The sequence below is a fragment of the Rhinolophus hipposideros genome, assembly GCF_964194185.1.
Source record: "Rhinolophus hipposideros genome assembly, chromosome: 5".
Lineage (NCBI taxonomy): Eukaryota > Metazoa > Chordata > Mammalia > Chiroptera > Rhinolophidae > Rhinolophus > Rhinolophus hipposideros.
Window position 1 is genome coordinate 44961899 of NC_138051.1, and position 25617 is coordinate 44987515.

Genomic DNA, 25617 nt, shown 5'->3' on the forward strand with positions numbered 1-25617 from the left:
AAGAGTAGTTTCTAGAATAGATTGTACTCTGGGCAGCACAGATATCATTAGGATCTCATGGCTATAAGATGGTTTAAAGCTATAGCCCCACTCTTAATGACAAGTTTCCTTGCTCTAAAAAGGTCGATAATAAAGCAGCGAGGGGGAAAAAATAACATTAAGAACATACCAGAGTTTGACAAAAATAGGGAGTCTGCTGTCTTCTACTCTTGGGAAACTTCCAATTGCATAAGCTATCACTAATAGAAATAATTCTCTAGGGCCACACATGGGAAACTCAAAGCCAGCATATAATGCATGATTCAGTGTTTGAAAGAGTAACATCTGCTGTGAGCAACATGATGTAGCCAATAGATTATTTCTATGCTGGATCTCTGAATACATACTATCCCCTGTATAACACGAACCACCATGCTCTGAAACTCATACCATCAAGTCCCTTTCAATTTCTTCATACAGTACAGCTATCCGTTCATCCCTCTCATCTGTGGCAGCATTTGCATCTTCCAGCATCGTAAGCCACTCTTTAAAGTACTTGTCGTCCAGATCTCTGTATGCGATGGCCAAAGTTCGAAGGCCTTCCCCTGCAAATTCCTACCAGAGGAGACATTGACTTAGGAACCATCCCAAAACAATAATCACAGCAAGAACAACAATAACGGGCATGAAGTTTTGCACTCATTTTGTTCCAAGAGCCATCTTGATCTCCACCTGTTTAATCCTGGTAGAAATGGGAGATAATGTTTGTATTCTGTATTTTACTTTTACGGGGTTAAAACATTCAGGGGAGCTGGTTAGCAATCCACCTAAAAGATAGCTGCAATGCCTGCTGACGTATCCTAGCTGAGAGGTTATCTAGTGATGCCCATGATTTAAGATAGCCATTTGAAGCAACATGTATAGCCCTCCCAGCAATGCCAGGGACCCAGCCTGTTCCACAGTCCACGGCCCTTGGCTTCTAGCACAGAGGAAAAGACCCTTTGAGGAGCCATAGCTCTCAGAGGCAGGAGGCCCTCTGAAGAGATTGTAGCATGACGTCTCTCCAAAGTCTTGTCGTATTCCTCCTAATAATATAGCTGTGGCTAAAATTAACTCAGTCCTACTTTTGTTTATGCTTGAAAATGTTCACAATAAAAAGTTGAAAGTCAATAATAGATGAATAAATGATGTTAGTCAGGTAACAGACGTTTAAGCATATTAATTAAGGTTATAATAATAACCATTAGGGGAAAAAGGGAAGAAAGGCAGGAAGTTAATATAAATGTTTGTTTTTGGGAAGTGGAAGCTGACTTTTACTTTTCATTCTAAGTATTCTGTAATTTTTAAAAACAGTTTTTGCTATATGAAAGTTTCATTTTAATAATAAAAATGATTTGAAACTGTCAAAGACACCATCAAGTCAGGTTAGTTTTAAAATTATTTTTTATAAACTGCTTCCTATGGAGTGAGTATTTAATAATAGGTCAAATTAATGGGAGAATTATGCTTTTCCTTTAGCATCTGAGTAAACTGATAATCTTAAGTGATACCTCTGGTGCTGTGTCCTTCTAATAGGAAAAAAAATAAACAATAAAAATAGGACACTGGTAGTTGCTAAGTCTCACACAGCAGCAATAGCTAGAAACATGTAGATTGCTTTGGGGAAGTGCTAAAAACCTCCCACTTTGCCTAGGCCCCCAGTGGTCATTTTATGGGCTTCTACACTACAAGCGTTTTTATAACCATTTCTATTCCTTTGGGCATTGTCACTGAGTATATCTTCTCTGTGTGTTTTGGCATATGGAACAGACATAGGTTTGTGATGGGGCACAAGTCAAACCACAGCACATCCTAATTGGGTTAACGGAAAGAAAAGTCAGTGCACACTGCAATGATGTGCTTTACTCCAGAGAGACCATGGGAAAAATTGTCCAAATTTATCTTGTAGGCAGTTGGTAGCACTTTGTATATTGCAATCACATTTTACAAGCCCTGCCTTCCAAGACCACCACTGGGTCCCCTACTGATCTGAAAATCAAGTCACTGTGTTGTAAGGATCTTTTGTCCTCTTAGCTCATATAAACACTTCTTTGACTTGCAACCCCGCTGGGCATCACAGTGCTTTCCTCTCTGTTCTGCACGACAGTGAATCAACTCTAAGACGACATTACAAAAGGAGACAGATGATTTAAGTTATTTAATTACTACATGAAACACAAGTTGAATCCTAAATGAGCATTTAAGCAAGGTCCTTTCCTATCCTTAAACAATTCAAAATCAATGATTAAATATAAATTTAAAACCTCAGAATTTGAAAGCTGAAATGAATAAAGTGAATGAAGCAGAGTCAAAGTCAAATTGATACTATCTGAAAAAATTTTCTTTTACATAGAAATGTAAGAGTCAAATTAGGCTTTCAATATTTCATACTTTCATATGAAGGGAGAATGTATGAATCCAGAGCCTTCCTGTTTGAGCAATGGCAAAATCAAATACTTATGATTCCAATGTTGTTCTCATAAAAAAAATTAAAAATAAATAAATTAAAAATTAAAAAGACCCAGGCTGGCCTTCTGGAAGAGATTAAAAGAAAATCAAGAATGCTCTATTGGAAAGACTAAAACAATAGCTATGTTTGTACCCAATGTTACTAAACCATCATTCTTTAAACTTAAAGTCAGCAAAGTTTTTTGTTTGTTTGTTTGTTTTTTAAAGATTCAGAGAATGTTTTGTATTAAATATAGGGCTTGACAAAGAACATGAATTCTCAATAATTTTTTAAAGGAGAGAAACCAATGAGGAAATGAGAGTTTTGGCCCATTGCCCTTAAAGTTCATATTGGGTTAAACAGAACCTCAAACAAATATTAAGAGAGACACTTGAGTCTCAGGTTTAAACCAGGTAATGCTCATGTTAATTCATGGATTCTTTTGGGAGGGAAATTGCAAAAAATTGCACTGCTGCTCCTTTCAGAAAGGTTTTGGCAAAAAAGTATGCATAGTCTCAGAATGTATGCTTTTTGTAAATTCAACCTAGGGAACATTAAGTGTCTCCATGATTTATGACCTGAATAAAAGGACCCTTGGAGGAGAAAATTGGCTACAGAGACTATTTTCCTTTCACTATGTAAACATAGCCCGAAGCTATTCATTGGGATGATCATAAGAGATTCTGTTGGTGCCAAACACCATGGAATCCAGGTTAAGTGACTCTCCTGCTCCTCTTCCCTGAATCAGTCTAGTCTCCTCAGCGGAGCAGCCCCAAAAGCAGGGGAGTTAGAGAACATTTTCCCAAGTGTCCTGAGCCTTCTCCTGGCTGGAGTTCAGGAGCCTACACTCAGTGGCTACTTGTCAGCTGCTGTGTGTTAATCCACCTGTGGTGAGACCAACCAGCCTCTCAGCAGGGGAGGGGGTCGGCTCATGTGCCAGTTTCCAGACATTCACTGGCACAGTTTCCAGTGGACCCACTCTCCACATGTTTTTCATTTGAGAAGTCAGGTCATTTAGCTGATATTTTTAAAATAAGACCTAACCATAGAAAGTGGCCGAAGGGCCATTTTGCTAACCGTAAGACAAAGGCACTTACACTGATGTGGTCTGATGTCAAAGTCAGAAGGGCTTCATTGGCTGGATGAAGTTTTTCAAACAAAATAGTGTCTGCTCCTTTGGAATAAAGCTTTATCTGTCCTTCCGGGTTTCTAACTGAAAAGAAAAAAATTTGGAAAGCAGATTATAATCAATAAAATCTGTTAAAACTAGGCTCTACTAGACCTCCAGCCAGGCAATGTGGAAATGGGCATAATGTGTTAGCCAGTAGTAAAATATTCAGTGCCTTTGGTTAGAAGGTCACTCATTACCTAAGTCACTTGGCTTTATTCCTGTTTTATTAACTGAGAAATATTTCATCTACTGAAATCCTTTGATTTCCCAAACTCAGAAACAAGTGTTTTTACTCTGACACGTATGACCTTCCTATTTTACTTGCTTAACATTTCTGAAGGGTTAATGCATTTAAATTACGCCTGTATTGAGCAGAATTGAGACCTTTGTTTGCCGTCTCCCGAAATTCAAGACCTACTGTAGGAATCAACTATCAATGTTATGCCAAGTGATCTCCATATGGAATTCTAGCCATTCAAAGCCATGGTTTATGCATTAGTTCTCAAACCTTGCTAATACATATATATATATATATATATATATATATATATATATATTTTTTTTTTTTTTTTTTTTTTTTTTTTTTTTTTTTTTTTTTTTTTTTTACCCCCTTCACTTGTTGGAAAAGCCCTTTCATTCTGTGGTTCATTCTTGGGTCATTGTAAACATGACCATGTGAGGCTGTAACACGTAAGGCTGTAAACATGCCTCACAGGGAATTTTCAAAACTAAAGTTTCTACCTTCTTCCCACTGGAAGACTGTATTAGTAGGGCTGTGTTTTTAACCTGCTCCCCAGGTTTGGGAATGGCAGCCTTGCCTAGGCTCCCTCATCTCCAGTCTAAGCCTTCTCCTTGGTGTCCCACATATTTGTCAGACAAATCTTTCTTTATACCACAGAATATCTGGACTACCTTTCTAGGCTTGGTTTTACAGCTTGGCACATACTAGGCATTCAATTATTTGTTGAATGAATACATGAATGAAGGAATGACATGGCAGAGTATTTCTTTCCAGGAACAGCCTACAACTTAAGACACCCGGGTCACAGCTTCAATGGTCTGAACCTTGTGACCCTCACAAGCTTAATCAAGTCATAGATTATTACATGCTTTCCACTCAATTATAGCTTTTCTCTAAAAATAGAATGCCTCAAAACAGAGGAACATAAATATTGACGACCATGAATTTAATAGGATACAAAATTTAGAGCTTGATTTAAAGACTATAAATGCCATAGTACAATAAATTACTTACCCCTTCTTATCTTTAATGGCCCTTAGTCAGCTCTTAATCTGTTCTAGTTTCGTCCTGGCTTGAAAACGCCTAATGCAACCTGGAAACCCTTTTGTACTAAGACTTGTCTAGGGTTCATCATCTCTTCTAAGACTTTTGGTCAGTTTTCCTAGTTGCCAAAACTCATGTAATTTTTCTTATACTCAGCTCTAATTGTCCATATTGGGGAAAAGGAGAGACAAAAATATGCAAATTATCTAATTGTTTAAGTGGGAAGAAAACATTTAATTCTAGAAAAAGTTTTCTCTTGCTTTTCTTTTAAAACAATCCGATTTAATAATTCCCACCATATTTTCTCCCTTCCATCACCAGAGCTATAAAAACAAAGTATGTACATCTTAATTTGCCAGTATGACTTCTCTATGACTGTTTTTTATAGTCCAGGCTAGGACATCAGTTCTTAAACTTTGTGGTCTCAGAATCCCTCTGTAGTCTTCTATAAGAACATAAGAGCTCTTTTTAATTGGTTATACCTATCAATATTTACCAAATTAGAAATTAAACCTGAGAAATTTTATTATATCAATAGTCTTATGACACTAATTATAATACCATTATAACAATAATTAGAATAATAACAACCCTATTATACATTAACATAAATAACATTTCCATGAAAAATAATTGTATTTTCCAGAACAAAAGAAATTTAGTCTGGGAAGTGGTATTGTTTTACATGATTATAGATCTTTTTAATGTCTGGATTAAGAGAAGACAGTTGGATTTTCATATCTGCTTCTGCATCCAATCTGTTGTGATATCACATGTTATGTGGTTTTTGTACAACTCCACAGTATACTCATGAGAAAAAAATGAAAAAGACAAATCACATTAGTATTATTATGAAAATATTTTTGTCCTTATGCATCCTCTGAAAAACTTCAAGGTTTCCTAGGGTTCCCTGGACCACACATTGAGAACCACTAGTCTAGGGAAAACACAAACTACGGTTTGTGTACATCCTTTACTATCTCTTTGTCTCAGTTACTACATGTGAAAAGTTTTTAAAAATTTAACTTCTAAGGCCCTTTTTAGCTTACAATTTTCTGATTCAATAAAGGTTTTCCTTCTCGGATGTTTTCTCTTAACCCAGCCTTCGTCCCTTTACACTTTATCTTCCTCTAATAACTAGCTATTCTTCCTATGTCCCCAGTCTCAACAGAAAGCTTCACCATTCACTCAGTCTCCTAAATAAAATATCAGGTCAACATTCAAAGCGCCTTCCCCCTCACTATCCATACATCCAATAGAAGTCATGAATTTCTCTCTGCCACTTTCTCTCTTGCCTAGATTACTGCATTAGCCTAAATGACTTTATTCATTCCTGCCTCCTTCGAGACTTTTCTTTAACACAGCCAGAATCATCTTCACACCACTGCTTAGAATCCTGCAATAGCTTCCCTCTAAAATTAGATTGGGTCTGGACTCCTTCACAGGGGAGAAACAGGGATCATCAAGATTTGCCCTTTTCCTGTCTATTTTCTACCCTACTGTACCATCTTCTCCTGGGTGCAACCACACGGAACATTTTTCAATTCCACATTCTCCTTTAGTTTTAAGTCACTGGAACATGGTAGACACTTAATAAATACTGATTAAACGCAGTTGAATTATAATTATGCAAAATTCATTGAAAGCAGCAGCTATGCCTTTGTAACATAAGGGAAAGAAAAAGGTCAGAAATGGTTTCCAGGTTTACGTTGCAATAGTGGATACAATAGCAGCACTGTGAAAGATGACGAAACGTTCTACTTTGTCATACCTCAGCTGGGTGGCTGTTCATACATTCACACAGAGAAATACTTGCCATATGGCAGTTTGATTTGTACTTTGACAATCTAAAAAATTTACAGTTTAGCAATCCTTATCTAAAGATCTTGTAAGAGCTTTTCAAGAAGCTATTGTAATTAATTCTTCTTTTATGATTACCTGCCACTTGCCTCTGTTAATTACTATCTTTAATTTTATCTTTTTACTTATATAATTAGTAGATTGGTCCTTCAAAACTATAAGTTGAGATTTATATGTTTATGAATATAGTAGATTCTACACACTCTGACATACTTCTTTATGGAAATTTATTTTTACTTAGAGACTTCTGAATTAAATCAGGGTTCTTGCCCCAGTATTGAAACTATCGATTTATGATTCAATGAATTATAGCCAAAAAGGGCAGGGAGGGGAGGAGAAGAAGAAAAAAGAGGAGGAGGAGGAAGAGAAAGAGGATGAGGAGGAGGGAGAAGAGGAGGAGAAAATATCTGAGACTTTACATCAGGGTATTGTCCCCACAGACCAAGCCACGTGACAATCATGAGACTAGCATTGCTTTTTGCCTTGTTATCAAACAGACTTTTCTACTCTTATGCAGTCACTCTTTCAAATTGCTCCAGACTGAAAACCAAACAGAATCAAAATAAAACCCACAAGCCTCCATGTATTTTGTGGTAGAACATTACCTTTCTTCATATGGGATCTATTAAGACAAATATCTGATGTTTGTGGTTAGACTGTGATTTCTCCACAGCCGTAATGGTGACTGATGCTGGGGAAAAGCCAAAAGTTTCCTTGTGTAGCAATCTTAGGTTTTTGTCAACACCCTCAGAGCCAGTTCTGGACCAACCCAACATCAATAACACCTCCCCTGAAGCCATAAAGAGAAGAGAGCGCCTGTTGATACAATATTAGATCAACACTTAGAGCAGCGTATGTGCTCATCAGCAACATTGATGATGACTGCCTATAGCTTATTGTCAAAAAAATAAAAATTAATATCTTCAGATGATGTTTAGTTTTTACCTGCTGGGAGTAATCTCCCAGAGCTAGTTTCCAGTAGTTTAAGACCAAAATTCCTACAATTACATATACACACATGTTTTCCACAGTAAAAATTGATTTGATATGATGCTCAGGATATTCTTAAGTTGCAAAATTTGGGGTTAAATTTTATTTAACAAACATTTATAGAAAACCGATTGTGTGTCATGCTCTGTGCTTGTTCCTGGGCAGCTTATGAAAACTAAGACATAGCACCTGCCTTCAGGTAACGCACACTCTAATAAGTGGGGAAGTTTTGAGTATCCTGGGACTGGTATCATATTCGTATTATGAACAAGGGGCCCTGGGAAACAAAGGAGAATGCAGTTGTTTGAGAGAAGGAAAAGAATTGAGAGAACAGATGACAATTGAAGTGGTCATTACCAAGTGAGTAAGAGTTTCCAAAGAAAAGAAGTGAGGAGATGAAGCACTCCAGATAGGGAAAATAGCACACGCAAAGGGGGTGCAAGTGCACAATGCATGCTGGGAATCTTGCCTGGCAAGGTCTAGAGAGGCTGGAGCATAATGTTTGGGGAAGTGAAAGAAACAGGTTGAGGTCAGATTGCAAATGCTTTTGAAAGTCATGCAAAGGACTTTATGCTTTACATTCCAGGAAGCCACCAAGGTTTATTCAGTAGGTGATACCAAAATCAGCCCAATGTTTTAGAAAGAATACCCTCATGTCAGCACATAGGATGATTTTAAAGGGGAAGAGTTTTAAAGATATTGTAATCATACAAGCAAACAATGATGAGAACCTTAACTAAAGCAGTGGTTACTGGGAATTAAGAGAAAAGAAAAGAAGACTTTTAAAATTAAAATGGTTTTGAGGCTATTTCTAGAAAGATTACTCTGATGACCTAGGAGGAAAGACTTAGAAACAGGATGACTACTGAGGATTCTATATATAAAGCAAGAGATACTGAGGCCTAAGTAAAGAGAGTAGCAGAGAAGGAGACAGGTTTAAGAAATGCTCCAAACAGCTCTGGGCAACATAATGAGTAGTAATGTGATGACCTATTAGTCCAGGAAAGTGGTTCCCAACAGTGGTTCTCTGACCAGCAGCACGAGCGTCAGTCTCGTCTGAGAGCTTGTCAGACATAAGTTTGTAGGCCTGCCCCAGACCTGCTGAATCAGAAACTTTGGGACTGAGGCCCAGCATTCTATGTTTTAATAAGCCTTCCTGTGGTGCTGATGGGAGCTAAATTTTGAGAACCACTAGCTTAGGGGCATAAAGGAGATGGAGGGGTCAAAAGCTAGTGAGCTACAATAGAGATTAAGAGGGCAGACTTTAGAGAAAGAGAAACCTGCTGTTTATATTACCAGCTGTGTGACAAGTCAGGTAACAGCTGTGTGACCATTTTGGCAGGTTATTTAAAATCTTTGAGCTTTAATTTCCTCAACTCCTAAATGGGGTAACATAGTATTGCAAGAATTTAATAAAATAATTCATTGTAAATTGTTCAGTTCACTGACAAACATACTGTAAAAAGTGATTGTCAACAATTTTAATAAGGGCTATAGAAAAAGCCGTAGCTGTGAAAGAAAATCTCACATTAGACATGTAAAATTTGAGGTAACCATAGTACAACCCAATGGCAGAATCCAGGAGAAGGATGAAAATATGGGTGTGTACTTTAGAGAGAGATCGAAGCTGAAGAACTATATAGGAAGGACACAGATATAGGCAATAGCTACCACCATGTGAATGGTCAAGATTATCCAAGCGGAGCCCAGGAAGCAAGAAAAGAAAAGGATACCAACACTGAAAATCCGAAGGAGAGTGGTCAGCAAAGGAGCTTGAGAAACAAAAGACAGGACAAGAGGAGAACCAGGATCTAGTGAGGTCCCAGGGGCCAAAAGAAGAGTGCTAAGAGAAGGTCAACAGTCTCAATATAAGTAAGTTAAAAAAGATAGGTAGGGAGGGAGGGAGGGAGGGAAGGAGCGAGGGAGGGAGGGAGGGAGGGAGGGAGGGAGAGAGGGAGGGAGGGAGACGGACGGATGTACAGACAGACAGACAGACAGATAGACAGACAGATAGGGAAGGCCACTGCATGGAAAAGTCATGAGGTGTGACTGGAAACTTCTGATAAAGCATGCCTCTTGAGTAGTAGAAGCAGAAGCCTCACCCTAATAGGCTGAAAAAAGAAATAAAAGTGAGGAGCAAAAACTGACCTTGAGAAATTAAGCTGTGATGGAAAGAAGGCAAATAGGATCATAAAATCAGTGGAGGTTAGGACATGAACATTATCTTTACAGAAACAGGACAATAATAGAGTGGTGGGCTGAAGGAAGAAGCCAGTGATAAAGAAGAAACAAAGACACAAGTAAATGGGAAGGGAGCAAACAAGGAAGGAAAAGGAATGGGGAATGGGACCAGGTAGAACCTTTAGCTTTGAAAAGGAACAAGAGCAATTTTTCTCTGAGGCAGGAAAAGAATGAGTAAAGTAACAGCTAGGGGCTGAAGGAGCAGGATGAGGAAAAGTGTAAGTCGATAGTGCACACCTCTGAAGGCCTCTATTTTTTTTTAAAGAGAAATAGGAGATTAATTTAGCTTCCAAAAGTGAAGGAGATCATGGCAGGGGTGAACACTTGAGGAAAAGGCAAAGGTTTAGAACATCTGTTATAAGGACTGGAAACAGGAGCAAAGTAAGAATGAGAGGGACATTGAAGTATCACTGAGGGTTAGCACAGAGGTAAAAAAGCATGCGTTTGTTGTGGTGCCACATACAACATTAAGTGGTCATCTCCAGCATTGTAGGTAAACAGAGTAAATGAATGATAGTGAGGAGGCTGATGATGATAGTCCCAAAACAATATGGACAACAACTCTTAGCACGTGCCAAGTAATTCAGGAACGCTTCCTGAGCCAGTGTTGTGTAGTGATCAAGTGCATGGGCTTTGCAGTCAGACTTTCTAGATTTGAATCCCAGCTATTCCACTACAAGCTTTGTGACCTTGGGAAAGTTACTCAACCTCTCGTGTGTCAGTTTCATTATCTTTAAAATGGTCATGAGTACATAGTGCTTACCTTATAGGGTTGTCATGACAATTACATCAGTTAATTCATGCAGAGCATTTAGAACAGTGCTGGATACATAATATGTACTTGTTAAATGTTTGTTATACTTATTATTACAGTGTTGAGGCTAAGCTTAGGATGGCAGTACATAAAGTTACAAAAATATCACAACTCTCAGCACATAACCAAGAGTGAAGTCATCCCTGAGAAGTATCAACATAATCATAGCATTATCAAAGGTCACAAATAATCTCACTACCAACCATACCTATAACAGACATCCTTTTTCTGATATTGTTAAAATCCAAAAAAGCAAGCAATTGATAAGTAACCAATGTTCCCAATTCTTCTATTGTTATTGTCTCTGGGGTCCGAGACTTAAAAACGAATCCAAAATGTCTTGCAGCAGTCACTAAAGCCCCTTCATCTGGTGACTGAACTTGGTAAATCAGCTGTCCTAAAAGGAAAAGAAACAAGTGGATTAAACTACAACCACAAAGGTGTATTTTCAGTGCTTAAAGATGTGCCAGGAAAGTTTCACAAACTAAAACACTTAATACATATTGACTCATATATCCTCATGGCAAATCTTTGAGATAGGGATTATTAAAATTATTATATTTTCATTTTTTACTGGTGAAACCTGTGACGGAAGAGGTTATGATTTTTGCAAGATCCCACAGCCAAAGAGTGATGAAGAAGATACTTCAAACTCAACTTCAGTCTGCCATTAAAGACCTTTTTATGAGAAGGCAAATATGAAATCTCCTGAAATGCAAGGAATGAAACCAGGATGCCAATCCTTGGCACCTGATATTGTACATTTACTGGGGGCAGGGGGAAGGAGTAAGAGGGTAAAGTAGAGAAAAAGAATGAAGTCAGAAAAAGAAAACCAAAAAAAAATACACTTTAACAAATAGCATGTATACAGTAAGCCCTTCCATGTAAAATTAGTATATTATTTTTACAGGTAAAAATAAGTTAGAAAGAATAGGCAAATCTAGGTGCATATTTACTGATTTATAGTGATATCAAGATAAATTATACAAAGAAAATCAGTGGCATATTGATGTATAGATTATGACCCCTTTTCGTGAAAAACAAATAAATCACCTTCATGTCTGCATATATTCACACACACAAACACACACAAGAGCAAGTAGAAAGGGTGAAATGATGCACACCAAATGTTACCATTGGTTACCCCTATTGAGGTGGGATTAGAAGGAGTTCTAGAAAAAAAAAATTAGTTTTACCTTTGTAAATCCTTGTACTATATGGTTTCATTTGATATAATGGTACAAATTAATTTTTGAAAATCAAAAAAAGGAAAAAAGTAATTACTTGATTTATATATGAAATGATATAATAACGTTCACTTCTGGCAAGATGTTGAACTAGGTGCCAGAACCAACCTCCCCTGCTACAAACAACTACATATTCTATATCACATTTTAATATTTTTAATACATTCATGAATTGGCAAGAAAGCAAGAACTGTTCAGGTCAAAGACTGAGAAAATGAATATAGGTGGAATAAAGGAAGGGTTACAGGCATCTTTTGAGTTGAGGAAATTTTCTAAACCAGGAGAATCAGGAATTGGATAAGAGAAGACATAGCCCAGGATAAAAAGTCTAATGGAAGACCACTTCTTAAAACTGCCTCCCCCAAATGCTACTCTTTTAGTATAAGGATAAATTGGAAATCAGTGCCCCCTTTAAGAGTACCTGCAAGGAAAATCACCTATCTATAAGTGAGAGGGGAAAAAAAGCCTTTGCTAAAAATTTATGCCCAGACTGGCTTTCATGTACATTTACATCCTAAATTCACAATATTGGGGTAACCTGAAAAAAAAAAAACCACTTGAAAATTTAGTTTATTAATAATATGTTCCTATATTAGAACACAGACTGAAGCAAATGCATATCCTTTTTGGAGGAATCAGCCTTCACTTCAGGACCCAAAGAATTTATATAAGTAAGTTCCAAGTAAAATGGTAATTTCACAGTGAAAAATCATTAAAATCACAGTAAACAAGACACAATGGAAACTAATAGAAAGAACAAGAGAATAAGATCTGCCAAAACTTTAAATACTGGAATTATCAGAAATAGCACATACAAATATTCATAGATGACAAGAAATTAAAGAGAGACATGAGATTAAACAGATTTGAAAAAGAATTAAAGACCTTGTAGAAATAAAAAATCAAAAACTGCAGATTAGATAAAACTAGAGAATTAGTGTTATGGAAAAAAAATAAAGAAAATTCCAAAACATATCCCAAAAAGACAAAGAAATGGAAAAATCAGAAACTTGTTAAAAGAATAGAGAATAGAGTGAAAATATCTAACAATGACGATATGAGAGGAAAAATGAGTTAAAGGCAATACTGAAGAATTACTTGGCCGAGGAAACTCCAGAATGATAAAAGATCACATTCTATAGATTCAAGAATCAAAACGAATCCCAAACCATAAAAATTTTTTAAATTCTACAGCAGTACTAAGAACAACAACAACAAAAAAAAGAAATCTTAAAAGTAGCCAGGGAGAAAAGACTGATTACCTTCAAGCTACAATTAGACTGACAGCTAACTATATAGTAATAAAAATAGCAGCCAGAATATAGTGGAGTATCTTCAGTGTCTTGAAAGAAAATTGACACCTTACTACACACAGCAAAACATAATTCAAGATAAGGATGAAATAAAGATGTTTTCAAAGAAAGTTTTTGAGTGTCTACTACCAGTAGGCTCTCCCTAAAGGAAATTCTAAAGAATGCATTTTAGGTCAACAGAAGATCAGAGATGGGACAAGCATTGATGAGCCTAGAAATTAGTAAGGATATGGATAAATCTAAGCAAACATTACTATAAAAACAATAAAATAACATCTTGTGGTATTAGAAAAGTAAATACATAAGAAGAGTACTATGAGTTCATAAGTCAGGCAGGGTCAATTAGTATTGAAGGGTTTTAAGTCCTTGCTTTGTTCAAAAGATGGCTTAGGCTTTGAAAAATTAATTTTTCTAAAATTTCTAGGCTAACCACTAAAAGAATACAAATAAGACTATGTTATTTCCACATTAATGAATGCCAACTATAATTTTATATATATAATGTGATGGTTCAGTGTGACGTCGGAGGGATAGTGGATGGGGGGAGGGGGGTTCACAGTGTGAGGGATATAAATGATGAACGTCTAAGTATTACCTTGTCTTGTACACCTGAAACTAATAAATAAAAAAAAAAAAGACTATGTTATTTCCAAAGCAGCAGAAGTAAAAATGGACTAAATCCATAAGAAGGCAATAAAAGAAGAGATTAAAAAACAAAATATGGAGTAAACATAAATTAAATACTTAAAATCTAAACATATCAATAATCAATAAAGGTAAATGGATTAAATGTTCCATTTAACCTTTAATTTTGTCAAACTAGACATTCTTTTTAAATGGCAGAGATACTGCTTCCTATTAAATTAATCTTAGTCTGAAAGAAACAAAAAAAAAATTGTCACTTGCAAGAGATGTGCCTAAAACATAAAGGAAAAAAACAGGTTGGCAGTAAATGGGAAAAGCTAAATAATGCAAATATTAACAAAAGGAAAACGTCTATAACTATATTAATATCAAACAAAATAAACTTTAAGGTAAAAATATTTCTAGAGATAAAGAGGATTAATATACATTGATAAAAGTTTTAATTTAAAGAACATGTGAGTCTAAACTAATATCTGAATAACATGACCTTAAAACATATAAAGCAAACATTGACAAAACTACAAACATAGACTAATTCACCACTATAGTTGATGATTTTAACATATTCTCATTAACTGAGAAATCAAATAGTCAAAATAATCCACTGAGAAATAAAAGATTGAACAATACAATCAACAAATATTATCTAATGGATATATTTAGAATCCAGTACCCAATAACTGTGGAATGCACATTCATCTCAAGCACACATGAAACATTTATAGAAATTGACTGCATACCAGATCATAAAGCGAGCCTCAACAAATTTTAAAGGATTGCTATAATAAGATGATAAGAAAAAAAATCCTAAATCTTTTATCTCTTTAATTACCATCCAGTAAAACAGGAAAAAATAATCCTGCTGAAGCACTTGTACTTTTTACTTTCTTATTTCTGAAATTTCATTCTGGTAAAGGGAATGAGAATATCAATTTCCCCAAATGTCTTCTCCATGAAACAGATAGGACACACTTAAAATAAAAGCAACACCAGGAACTATAAATTATACAACTATTGCAGTTTTAAGTTTGTTAGATTTATGTTCTGTTCTTTTGCATAACTAACATTTATATAAGAAAACTTGATGTTTTTCAAAGTACTTTAACACACATGGATTTAAGCTATCTATCCTATAAATAAAGATTTAAATGAAAAGCAAATGTCATTTCCCCTTACTCAGTGATGTAATTCTTCACTTAGAATTTGATATCTTAAAGCAAGAGACAGAAATAATTGAGTGGATACATACATTTATCTCTCTGCACTTCAAAATACTTTTATATGTCAGAAGAGATATTAGCTAATATCCACTAGAATGGGTAAAATTTAAGAGTGACTACACTAAATGTTGGTAAGAAGGTGAAGAAACTGGAACTCTCACACACGGATGGTAAGAACCATTTTTGGAAATTGTTGGGCAATTTCTTATAAAATTAAGCGTACCTATACTATGACCTGGTAATTTCCATTCTTAAGTATTTACCAAAAACAAATTTGTTAAATATTTTTTAAAAGACATAAAAATGTTTATGGCAGCTTTATTCATAATAACCCAAAGCTGGAAACAACCCAAATGTGCATGAACATGGAATTGGAATGAAAAAAATAATGTGTTATATTCAAACAAGGAATATTACTCAGTCAAAAAAATGAATTATTAAAAATAGAATGAACTATTATTGATTGATACAACAACATGGATGAATGAAAAAAACAGACACAAAAGAATACATATTGTATAATTCCATTTATATGAATTATAAGAACAGGCAAAACTCTTCTTTGATGATAGAAATCAGAGCAGTGGTTTGTTAAGCAGGAGTTGGTGGTGTGGACTGGAAGGGAGCACAAGTAATCTTTCTGGAGTGATGGAAAAGATTTATACTTTGATTGGGAAGGTGGTTACACAGGTGTATATAATTGTCAAAACTCATCAAACCATATACTTAAGATCTGTGTGTTTCATTACATTAATTTTATCACATTATGAAAAAAATTTAAATGTTACTTACATTAAACATACCAACACTGTGGTGTGGTAATATCCATTCTTAAGTACTTGTGGAAATTACAACTGCAGCACCCGGCTCAAGTAACCAGAGAAACTATACCACAGGACCCCACAGGACACCTACTACATAAGGCCACTCTACTAAGGACAGGAGTCATAGCAGCCCTACCTGATACATAGAAACAAACACAGGTAGGCAGCCAAAATGGGAAGACAAGGAAACATGTCCCAAATGAAATAACAGAACACAGCTCCAGAAAAAGAACTAAACAAATGGAGACTAGTAATTGACCAGATACAGAGTTCAAAACACTGGTTATAAGGATGCTCAATAATCTCAGGAAGAACTTCAACAAAGAGACAGGAAACATAAAAATGGACATAGAAAACAAAGAAGAACCAGTCAGAAATAAAGAATACAATAAGTGAAATGAAGAATACATTAGAGGGAATCAATAGTATATTAGATGAAGCAGAGGGTCAAATCAGTGATTTAGAAGTTAAGGTAGCAGAAAACACCCAATCAGAACAGCAAAAAGGAAAAATAATCCGAAAAAATGAGGATAGTTTAAGAGGCCTCTGGAATAACATTAACTGGACCAACATTCACATCATAGGAATACCAGAAGGAGAAGAGGGAGAGAGAGAGAAAGAAGGGAAATAATGATGGAAAACTTTCCTAACCTGGTGAAGGAAATAAACATATAAGTCCACAAAGTGCAGAAAATCCCAAACAGACAAAATGAGAGCTAAGTGGAAAACATTCAATATATAAATAAATACAAAGAAAAGCTAAAGATAGGTAAGCCCCTTATGCAATGCTGTATTTTTAATTAAAAATCCTTCTAATTCCAAATATTTAAATACAAATATCAGTTCAGATTTAGAAAACAAGGTTCACTCACTGCTCAGACACACTTTCCACTTACCTGCACTATTTTCCTCTGACATTACAGTATGGCAGAGAGCTAGTAACCTAAGGAATTCATGCACTTTGGGATCACCCAATTTAATGGCTTCCATCAGATGATGGTCAAAGAACTGAAATGTTCTGTCTACTTGGAGGTTGACTGAGAAATCCACAGGCTCTTTTTTCTGTAGGAGAAAACAGCAACAATGAGAACTATAGACCTCATTCCAACAATAATCTTTTAAAATTCAAAAATATTTTCTCTAAGCATTTTTAGTGCCTATATGATTTTTTAGCCTCAAACGTCTGGCATTAATATGACTTTCTGTTTCACTACTGTTAAAAAATATCTTCTCATTTCAGAGCCATGTAGCAAAACAGTGAACCTTCAAAAAGCATATGGAGAAGAAAAATATCCAATACTGTAAAGATCCTGAAATGTTTATTGAAACTCCAAAACACAAACAAGCTCTGAAAACTGAAATTTTTTTTCCAAAACCTGTTTGATGGCAACACCTGACCTGATTTGAACTCATTTTGGCAGCGATATCTGACCTAAAATGATGTGTCTAATTATAGATGTTTTTAGCCTACTTAGTGTGAAGTAATAGTTTCTGATGTAAAAATTTAAATTAATTGATTACGGAACACTTTCTCAGATTTCACTGGTGATACTGGATAATATAATGACAGAATTAACATCAGGATCTTGAAAAGATATTTGCACTAATACATGTTCACTGCAGCATTACTCACAGTAGCCAACATGTATAAACAACATAAATGTCCATAGACAGATGAATGAATAAAAAATATGTGGTATATACATATAATGGAAGATTATTCAGTCATAAAAAAAAGGAAATCCTATCTTTATGCTACAACATTAATGAACTTCGAGGACACTACCCTAAGTAAAGTAAGCTAGTCACAAAAGAATGAATACTGCATGATTTCACTTACATGAGGTATCTAGAGTAATAAAAATCATAGGAATGGAAAGCAGAATGGTAGTTTCCAGAGGTTGTAGGAGGAGAAATGGGGAGTTGCTATCCAGAGTTTCAATCACACAAGATGAAAAAGTTCTAGATATCTGCTGTACAACATTGTCTTTATTGTTAACAACAGTATAGTTTATACTTAAAAATTTGTTTAGTAAAAAAAATAAGATGAAAGAAATAGGTTTCAAAAAAGAACAGAACAAAACAGTGAAAAATGATTCAATAGTAAATAAGGTCCCTGTTAATTCACCAACTTCTGGAAAACACAAAATGTAGTTCTAAAAGTTTAGTACTCAAAGCATTAATCCTGTGACAACGTCTTTACAGAAACAGTGGATGGGCAAATACTTTGTCTTGGAGACTGTAGAATAATATTTTATATTGTATCCAAATACATGGGAAGACCCATATACAAGACACTCAACTTAGTTTTGCTTATCCCATAATCATAGAGATTTATTTAATCACAGATTGTTTTATTCACATAATAAATTTTAAAAACAACCTCACTGGGGGCTGGGGGGGCATGATCAACACACTAGTAAAGAATAAAATATACAACTGATGTTAGACTTCCCTAAACCCTCCCAGATAATAAACTGTGACTCAAAGAGATTATAGCCAGTCAAACTGTCAGTCAACTGTAAAGTTAACTGATAGTTCTGAACACATATTTCTTCACCCTTCTTGAAACTGTAAGATAAACTTCAGCCAAATAAGAGAAAAACTATGGGAAAGGAACTAGTTAGTGGTGAACACCAAAGCTCTTCAAATGAAGAACTAAGTCTAAAAGAAATAGAGATTAGCATGGCCAAAAAAAATGAACACATAATATACATAAACTACTTAGAAAAGACAGCTAAAAGTTTTGGGAAAAATACTGATTTCTTAATTTTAACATTTGAAGGTCAGAAGATATCATTTAAAGATTTAAATCAACTAATGGAAATCTATATACATTTAAGATTAAGAAGTATCATCAATAAAAATAGTAGAAAAATCTGAGGGAAATAAGAAATCTAATAATTTAAGCATTGTTCATATTAGGAAATTAATAGAGTTGCCATAAGAGAGTTAAAAGTATTATATAAACTCTTGAAAGTATACAGTAGAAAAACAATGAAATACTTTTCTAAACATTACAACAAAAGTACACACACAAAGAGTCCATGTAGAGAAAGAACTATTAAAAATTATAAAGATACAAAGCATGACCTAAAATATTATAACAGAACTAAGACAAGATATAGGCCAATGTAGATGACCCAAACTCACTTATCAGAAATTGGAATGCAGAGCAAAATCCAATCCTATGCTGTACACAAGAGACATCTAAAAAAATGAAGTCATTCAGGAACACTGCAAATAAAACGTAGACAAATGAAAATGAAAAGAAACTAGATGACATCATAGAAATGGTGGCATGAAGTGAGCCTCTTGAAATCTCCCTCTGGAATTTACAACAAATTGAACAACTCTAATTCCACAAAGGACCCCCTGCACAGCAGACAGGCAAGACTAGGAGACGCATAACTGAAATCATCTAAAGAGGTAAACAGAGCCGCTGAAACATACAGGCCCTGAATCTGGTGCAGGAAGAGCTTCAGAACTTCAGGAGCTTTCCATATCCCCCAACGGAGATGGTGCCCTGAGACCCAGGCAACCTGCTCACAGAGGAGAGGCCCACCTTCCAGGGAATCCCCCCATTGTATGAGAAGGCAGAACATTGCAGAGAAACTATAACACTACAGCATGAGAGAGAATAAAAGACTGCAGTAGGAAAGAAAATAAAGCACTCTACCAACACCTAGTGGAAAGCAAAGATCTCTTCCTACCAATCTGTTGCAGAACCCACTCCTGTATATGCCCTAGAATGAGAAATAATAACTCACTAATTGCCATGAATAATCAAGGTAATAAGGCAGCTCAGAAAGAAAATGTAAAGTCTCCAGAAAATGAACTTAAAAACATAGAAATATGTGACTTAAATGACAGAGAATTCAAGATTGCGGTTCTGAAAAAACTCTACGAGATGAAAGAAAACACAGACAGGCAGCTTAATGAACTCAGAAACAAAATCAAAGAACAAAATGAACATTTTACCAAAGAGATTGAAATTTTAAAAAAGAACCAAATAGAATTTCTGGAGATTAAGAACTCAATAAAAGAAATGAAGAATGAAATAGCCAGCTTAGGTTATTGAGCTGACCAGATGGAGGAAAAAAATCAGTGACATCGGAGATAAAAATCTGGAAATGACACAGATCAAAGAGAGAAACTTGAGATTTAAAGGAAATGAAAGAACTCCACAAGGACTTTCTGACTCCATCGGAAAGAGCAATATAAGAATAATGGGCATATCAGAAGGAGAAGAAAGGGAGAAGGAAACAGAGAGTATATTCAAACAAATAGTCGTGGAGAACTTCCCAAACTTGTGGAAAGAACTGGATCCTTAAATCCAAGAAGCAAACAGTACACCTAATTACCTCAACCCCCACAGGCCTTCTCCAAGGCATATTGTATTAAAGCTGTCAAAAATTAATGACAAATAAACAATCCTCAAGCAAGCCAGGGAAAAGAAGACAACCTACAAAGGAAAGCCCATTAGATTATCATCAGATTTTTCAGCACGAACTCTACAAGCCAGGAGGGAGTAGACTCAAATATTCAAACTATTGAAAGAGAGAAATTAGGAGCTAAGAATAATATATCCAGCAAAGATATCCTTTAGATATGAAGGAGAAATAAAGACCTTTCCAGATCTACACAAGCTGAGGTAATTTTCTAACACACGACCTGCACTACAAGAAATGCTGAAGGAGGCTATTTGACCTGAAACAAAAAAGCAAAAGAATACAAAACAATGAGTAGTATTACAGACAGACAGACAGACAGAAGCAGGAAATGGCAATGCCTACACCAAATAAGACACTATACACTTAAACATAATCACAGGGTGAAGAAGAAAAAAAACACTTAAAGAAAAAGAGGAAAAAGACAACTTGCTACTGCAGTGCAGATATCAACTCACAGCATAAATAGGGATAATTTGTGACAACAAAAACATAAAAGGGGGGAGAGTAAAGGTCTGAACCAGCAGAAGGGAATGGATAAACTAAGCATGCTGAAGAAAATGGAATACTCTAAATAAGAAACATTCTTTTACACAAATTTAATGGTAACCACTCAAAAAAAATCCATAACTGAAATATGTAACATAATAAAAGAATAAACAGAGGGAAAAAAATCATAGAATACCACCACACTGAAACAATACGCAGCAACAAAAAGGCAAAGTAACAATGGAGAAACAGTCCTACCAGAAAACCAAAGGCAGAATGTTGAGAAATCCTCACATATCAATAATCACCGTAAATGTAAATGGACTGAACTCACCAATAAAAAGGCACAGAGTAGCAGATTACATCAAAAATCTAAACCCAACCACAAGCTGCCTCCAACAGACACATCTCAGCTGCGAGGACAAATATAGACTCAAAATGAAAGGGTGGAAACTGGTATCCAGAGAAGAAAATGGTATCCAGAGAAAATCAGGTATAACCATACTGATATCAGATGAAACAGACTTCAGGATAAAAAAGGTAACAAGAGACAAACATGGACATTTCATAATAGTAAAGGGGACTATACAACAAGAAGACATAACAGTCATCAGTATTTATGCCCCCAATCAGGGAGGACTGAACTATACCAAGCAACTACTAACAGAACTAAAGGGAGAAGTTGACGAAAACATAATTATAGTAGGGGACCTAACTACATCATTGACAGCTGTGAATAGATCATCCAAACAGAAAATAAATAAATATCAGTCCTAAATGATACATTAAATGAAATGAACATAATTGACATTTATAGGGCACTTCATCCTAGAATATCAGACTATACAATCTTTTCTAGTTTGCAAGGAACATTATCAAGGATAGACCATATATTGGGACATAAAATTAGCCTCAGCAAATTTAAGAAGATTGAAATCATACCAAGCATATTCTCTGATCACAAGGCTTTGAAATTGGATATCAAATATCAACTGCAAAAAGAAAGCAGGAAAAACCACAAATATGTGAAGATTTAAAAACATACTTTTAAAGAACAACTGGGTCAAAGAAGAAATAAGAGGAGAGATCAAAAGATACATAGAAACAAATGAGAATGAAAAAACATCATACCAAAATTTTGGGGATGCAGCAAAAGAAGTTTTAAGAGGGAAATTTATATCATTACAGGACTATCTCAAGAAACAACAAAAAAAATCCCAGATAAATAACCTCACATTACACCTTTAAAACTTAAAAAAGAAGAAAAACTGAAACCCAAAATCATCAGAAGGAAGGAAATAATAAAAGTCAGAGCAGAATTAAATGAAATAGAGAACAAAAAGACAATAGAAAAAATGAAAGTGAAAAAGAGCTGGGTTTTTAAAAAGATTAATAAAATTGACAAACTCTTGGCTAGACTCACTAAGATAAAAAGAGAAAAGACACAAATAAACAAAATCAGAAACGAAAGAGGGGAAGTTATCACACATGCCACAGAAATACAAAGGATCATCCAAGAATACTATGAAGGACTATATGCCACCAAATTCAATAACCTAGAAGAAATGGACAAGTTCTTAGAATCATATAGCCTCCCTAGGCTGAATCATGAAGAATTGGAAAATGTAAATAGACCAACCAACAGCAAGAAAATTGAATCAGTCATCCGAAACCTTCCCAAAAGCAAAAGTCCTGAACCAGATGGCTTCACTAGTGAATTCTACCAAACATTCAAAGAGGATCTAATACCTGTCCTACTCAAACTGTTTCAAATAATTAAAGAAGCAACAATACTCCCTAACTCATTTTATGAGGCCAACATTACCCTGATACCAAAACTTGGTAAAGATAACATCAAAAAAGAAAATTATAGACCAATATCTCTAATAAATGCAGATGCAAAAATCCTAAACAAAATTCTAGCAAATCGGATGCAACAATGCATTAAAAAGATTATACATCACGACAAAGTGGGGCTCATCCCAGGGGCACAAGGATGGTTCAACACATGCAAATCCATCAGTGTGATACAACATATAAACAAAATAAAGGACAAAAATCATGATTATATCAATAGATGCAGAAAAAGCATTTGACAAGATACAACATCCATTTATGATTAACACACTTAATAAAATGGGTATAGAAGGAAACTACCTTAACATAATAAAGGCCATATATAACAAACCCTCAGCTAGTATCATAATTAATGGTGAAAAACTGTAGCCCTTTGTTCTACTTTCAGAAACACAACCGGGCTGTCTTCTCTCACCTCTGCTTTTCAACATAGTGTTGGAAGTCCTCGCCAGAGCAATCAGGCAACATAAAGAAAAAAAAGGCATCTGAATTGGGAATGAAGAAGTTAAATTGTCACTTTTTGCAGATGACATGATGCTATATATAGAAAACCCTAAAGACTCCACCAAAAAGCTATTAGAAACAATAAACAATAAACAAAACTATTAGAAACAATAAACAAAATCAACGTACAAAAGTCCATTGCATTCCTATATACTAACAATGAAATCTCAGAAAAAGAAATTAAAAAAACAATTCCTTTTGCAATTGCAACAAAAAGAATAAAATACCTAGGAATAAACTTAACCAAGGATGTGAAAAACCTATATACTGAAAACTGTAAGACGTTTTTAAAAGAAATTAAAGACGACACAAAGAAATAGAAAGACAATCCATATTCATGGATTGGAAGAGTCAACATAGTTAACATGGCCATATTACCCAAAACAATATATAAATTTAATGCAATCCCCATTAAAATCCCAATGGCATTTTTTAAAGAAATAGAACAAAAAATCATCAGATTTGTATGGAACCACAAAAGATCCCAAATAGCCAAAGCAATCCTAAGACAAAAAGAACAATGCTGAAGGTGTCACACTCCCTGCCTTCAGCTTGTACTACAGAGCAACAATAATCAAACAGTATAATATTGACAGAAAAACAGACATACAGACCAATGGAATAGAATTAAGAACCCAAGAAATAAACCCACATAAATATAGACAGGTAATTTCTGACAAAGAAGCCAAAAACATACAAAGGAGAAAAGACAACCTCTTCAATAAATAGTGCTGGGATAATTGGAAAACCATGTGCAAAAGAATGAAATTAGACTTCTATCTTTTACCATATTCCAGAATTAACTCAAAATGGATCAAAGATCTAAGCTAAGACCTGAAACAATACACTACATAGAAGAAGACATAGGTACTAAGTTAATCGACCTTGGGTTCAAAGAATATTTTATGAATTTGACTCCAAAGGCAAGGGAAGTAAAAGTTAAAATAAATGAATGGGACTATATCAAACTAAAGAGCTTCTGTACAGCAAAAGAAACCATCGACAAGATAAAGAGGTAACCAACCGAATGGGAGAAGATTTTTGCAAACAACACTTCCATTAAGGGACTAATATCCAAACTTTACAAGGAACTCATATAACTCAACAACAAAAAAACAAACAATCCAATTAAAAAATGGACAGAGGACCTGAAGAGATGTTGCTCCAAAGAGGACATACAAATGGCAAATAGACATATAAAAAAATGCTCAACATCACTAATCATCAGAGAAATGCAAATAAAAACCACAATGAGATATCACCTCACCCCAGTCAGAATGGCTATCATCAACAAGACAAATAGCAACAAGTGTTGGAGAGGCTGTGGAGAAAAAGGAACCCTCATACACTGTTGGTGGGAATGCAGACTGGTGCAGCCGCTATGGAAGGCAGTGTGGAGGTTCCTCAAAAAATTACGAATTGAATTACCATATGGCCCAGCAATCCCTCTCCTGGGTATCTACCCAAAAAAACATTTATCCATAAAGACATATGTGCTCCAATGTTCATTGCAGCTTTATTTACAGTGACCAAGACATGGAAACAACCAAAGTGTCCTTTGATAGATGAATGGATAAAGAAGTTGTGGTATATATACACAATGGAATACTATTCTGCCATGAGAAAAGATGAAATAGTACCATTTGCGACGACATGGATGGATCTTGATATTATAATGCTAAGCGAAATAAGTCAGACAGAAAAAGTAAAAAACCATATGATTTCACTGATAGATGTGGTTTATAAAACTGAAAACAACAAAAGAATAAGACAAACAAATGAAGAAATAACAACTCACAGAAGCAGACAATAATTTAGGGGTTACCAGAGGGCAAGCAGGGAGGAGGGTGGTAGATGAGGGTAAAGGGGATCAAATACATGGTGATGGAAAGAGAATTGACTCTGGATGGTGAACACACAATGTGATATAGATGATGTAATACAGAATTGTACACCTGAAATCTATGTAACTTTACTAACAATTGTCAGCCCAATAAACTTTAATTTTAAAAAAATGAAAAGAAACCAGGAGCCAAGATCTTAATATCCAATCAGGTTGAATTCAGGCCAAGAAGAATTAAATAAATCAGAAAAGGGCACTTTTAATGTTAAATTGTGTAATTCATAATAAAAATGTAACCACTATAAACATTAATGCACCCCAAAATAGCAAAACAAAACAAAATTTCAGGCTATATCGGAGCTATATAGAGAGATTATCAGAACACTTTAATTAACC

General features: G+C 35.1%; 1 protein-coding gene across 1 annotated transcript in view; it reads right to left on the bottom strand.

Annotated features, from left to right (window-relative positions):
* The window catches only part of ATP8B4 (ATPase phospholipid transporting 8B4 (putative)), a 204923-nt gene that overhangs the window by 47026 nt on the left and 132280 nt on the right, over positions 1 to 25617 (bottom strand). The window contains exons 15-18 of the mRNA XM_081049971.1: positions 16974 to 17139; positions 11037 to 11225; positions 3565 to 3680; positions 430 to 594 (exon numbers count right to left, since the gene is read on the bottom strand). Of these exons, the coding sequence (XP_080906097.1) occupies positions 430 to 594; positions 3565 to 3680; positions 11037 to 11225; positions 16974 to 17139 (636 nt within the window). The remainder of the gene's footprint in view (positions 1 to 429; positions 595 to 3564; positions 3681 to 11036; positions 11226 to 16973; positions 17140 to 25617) is intronic.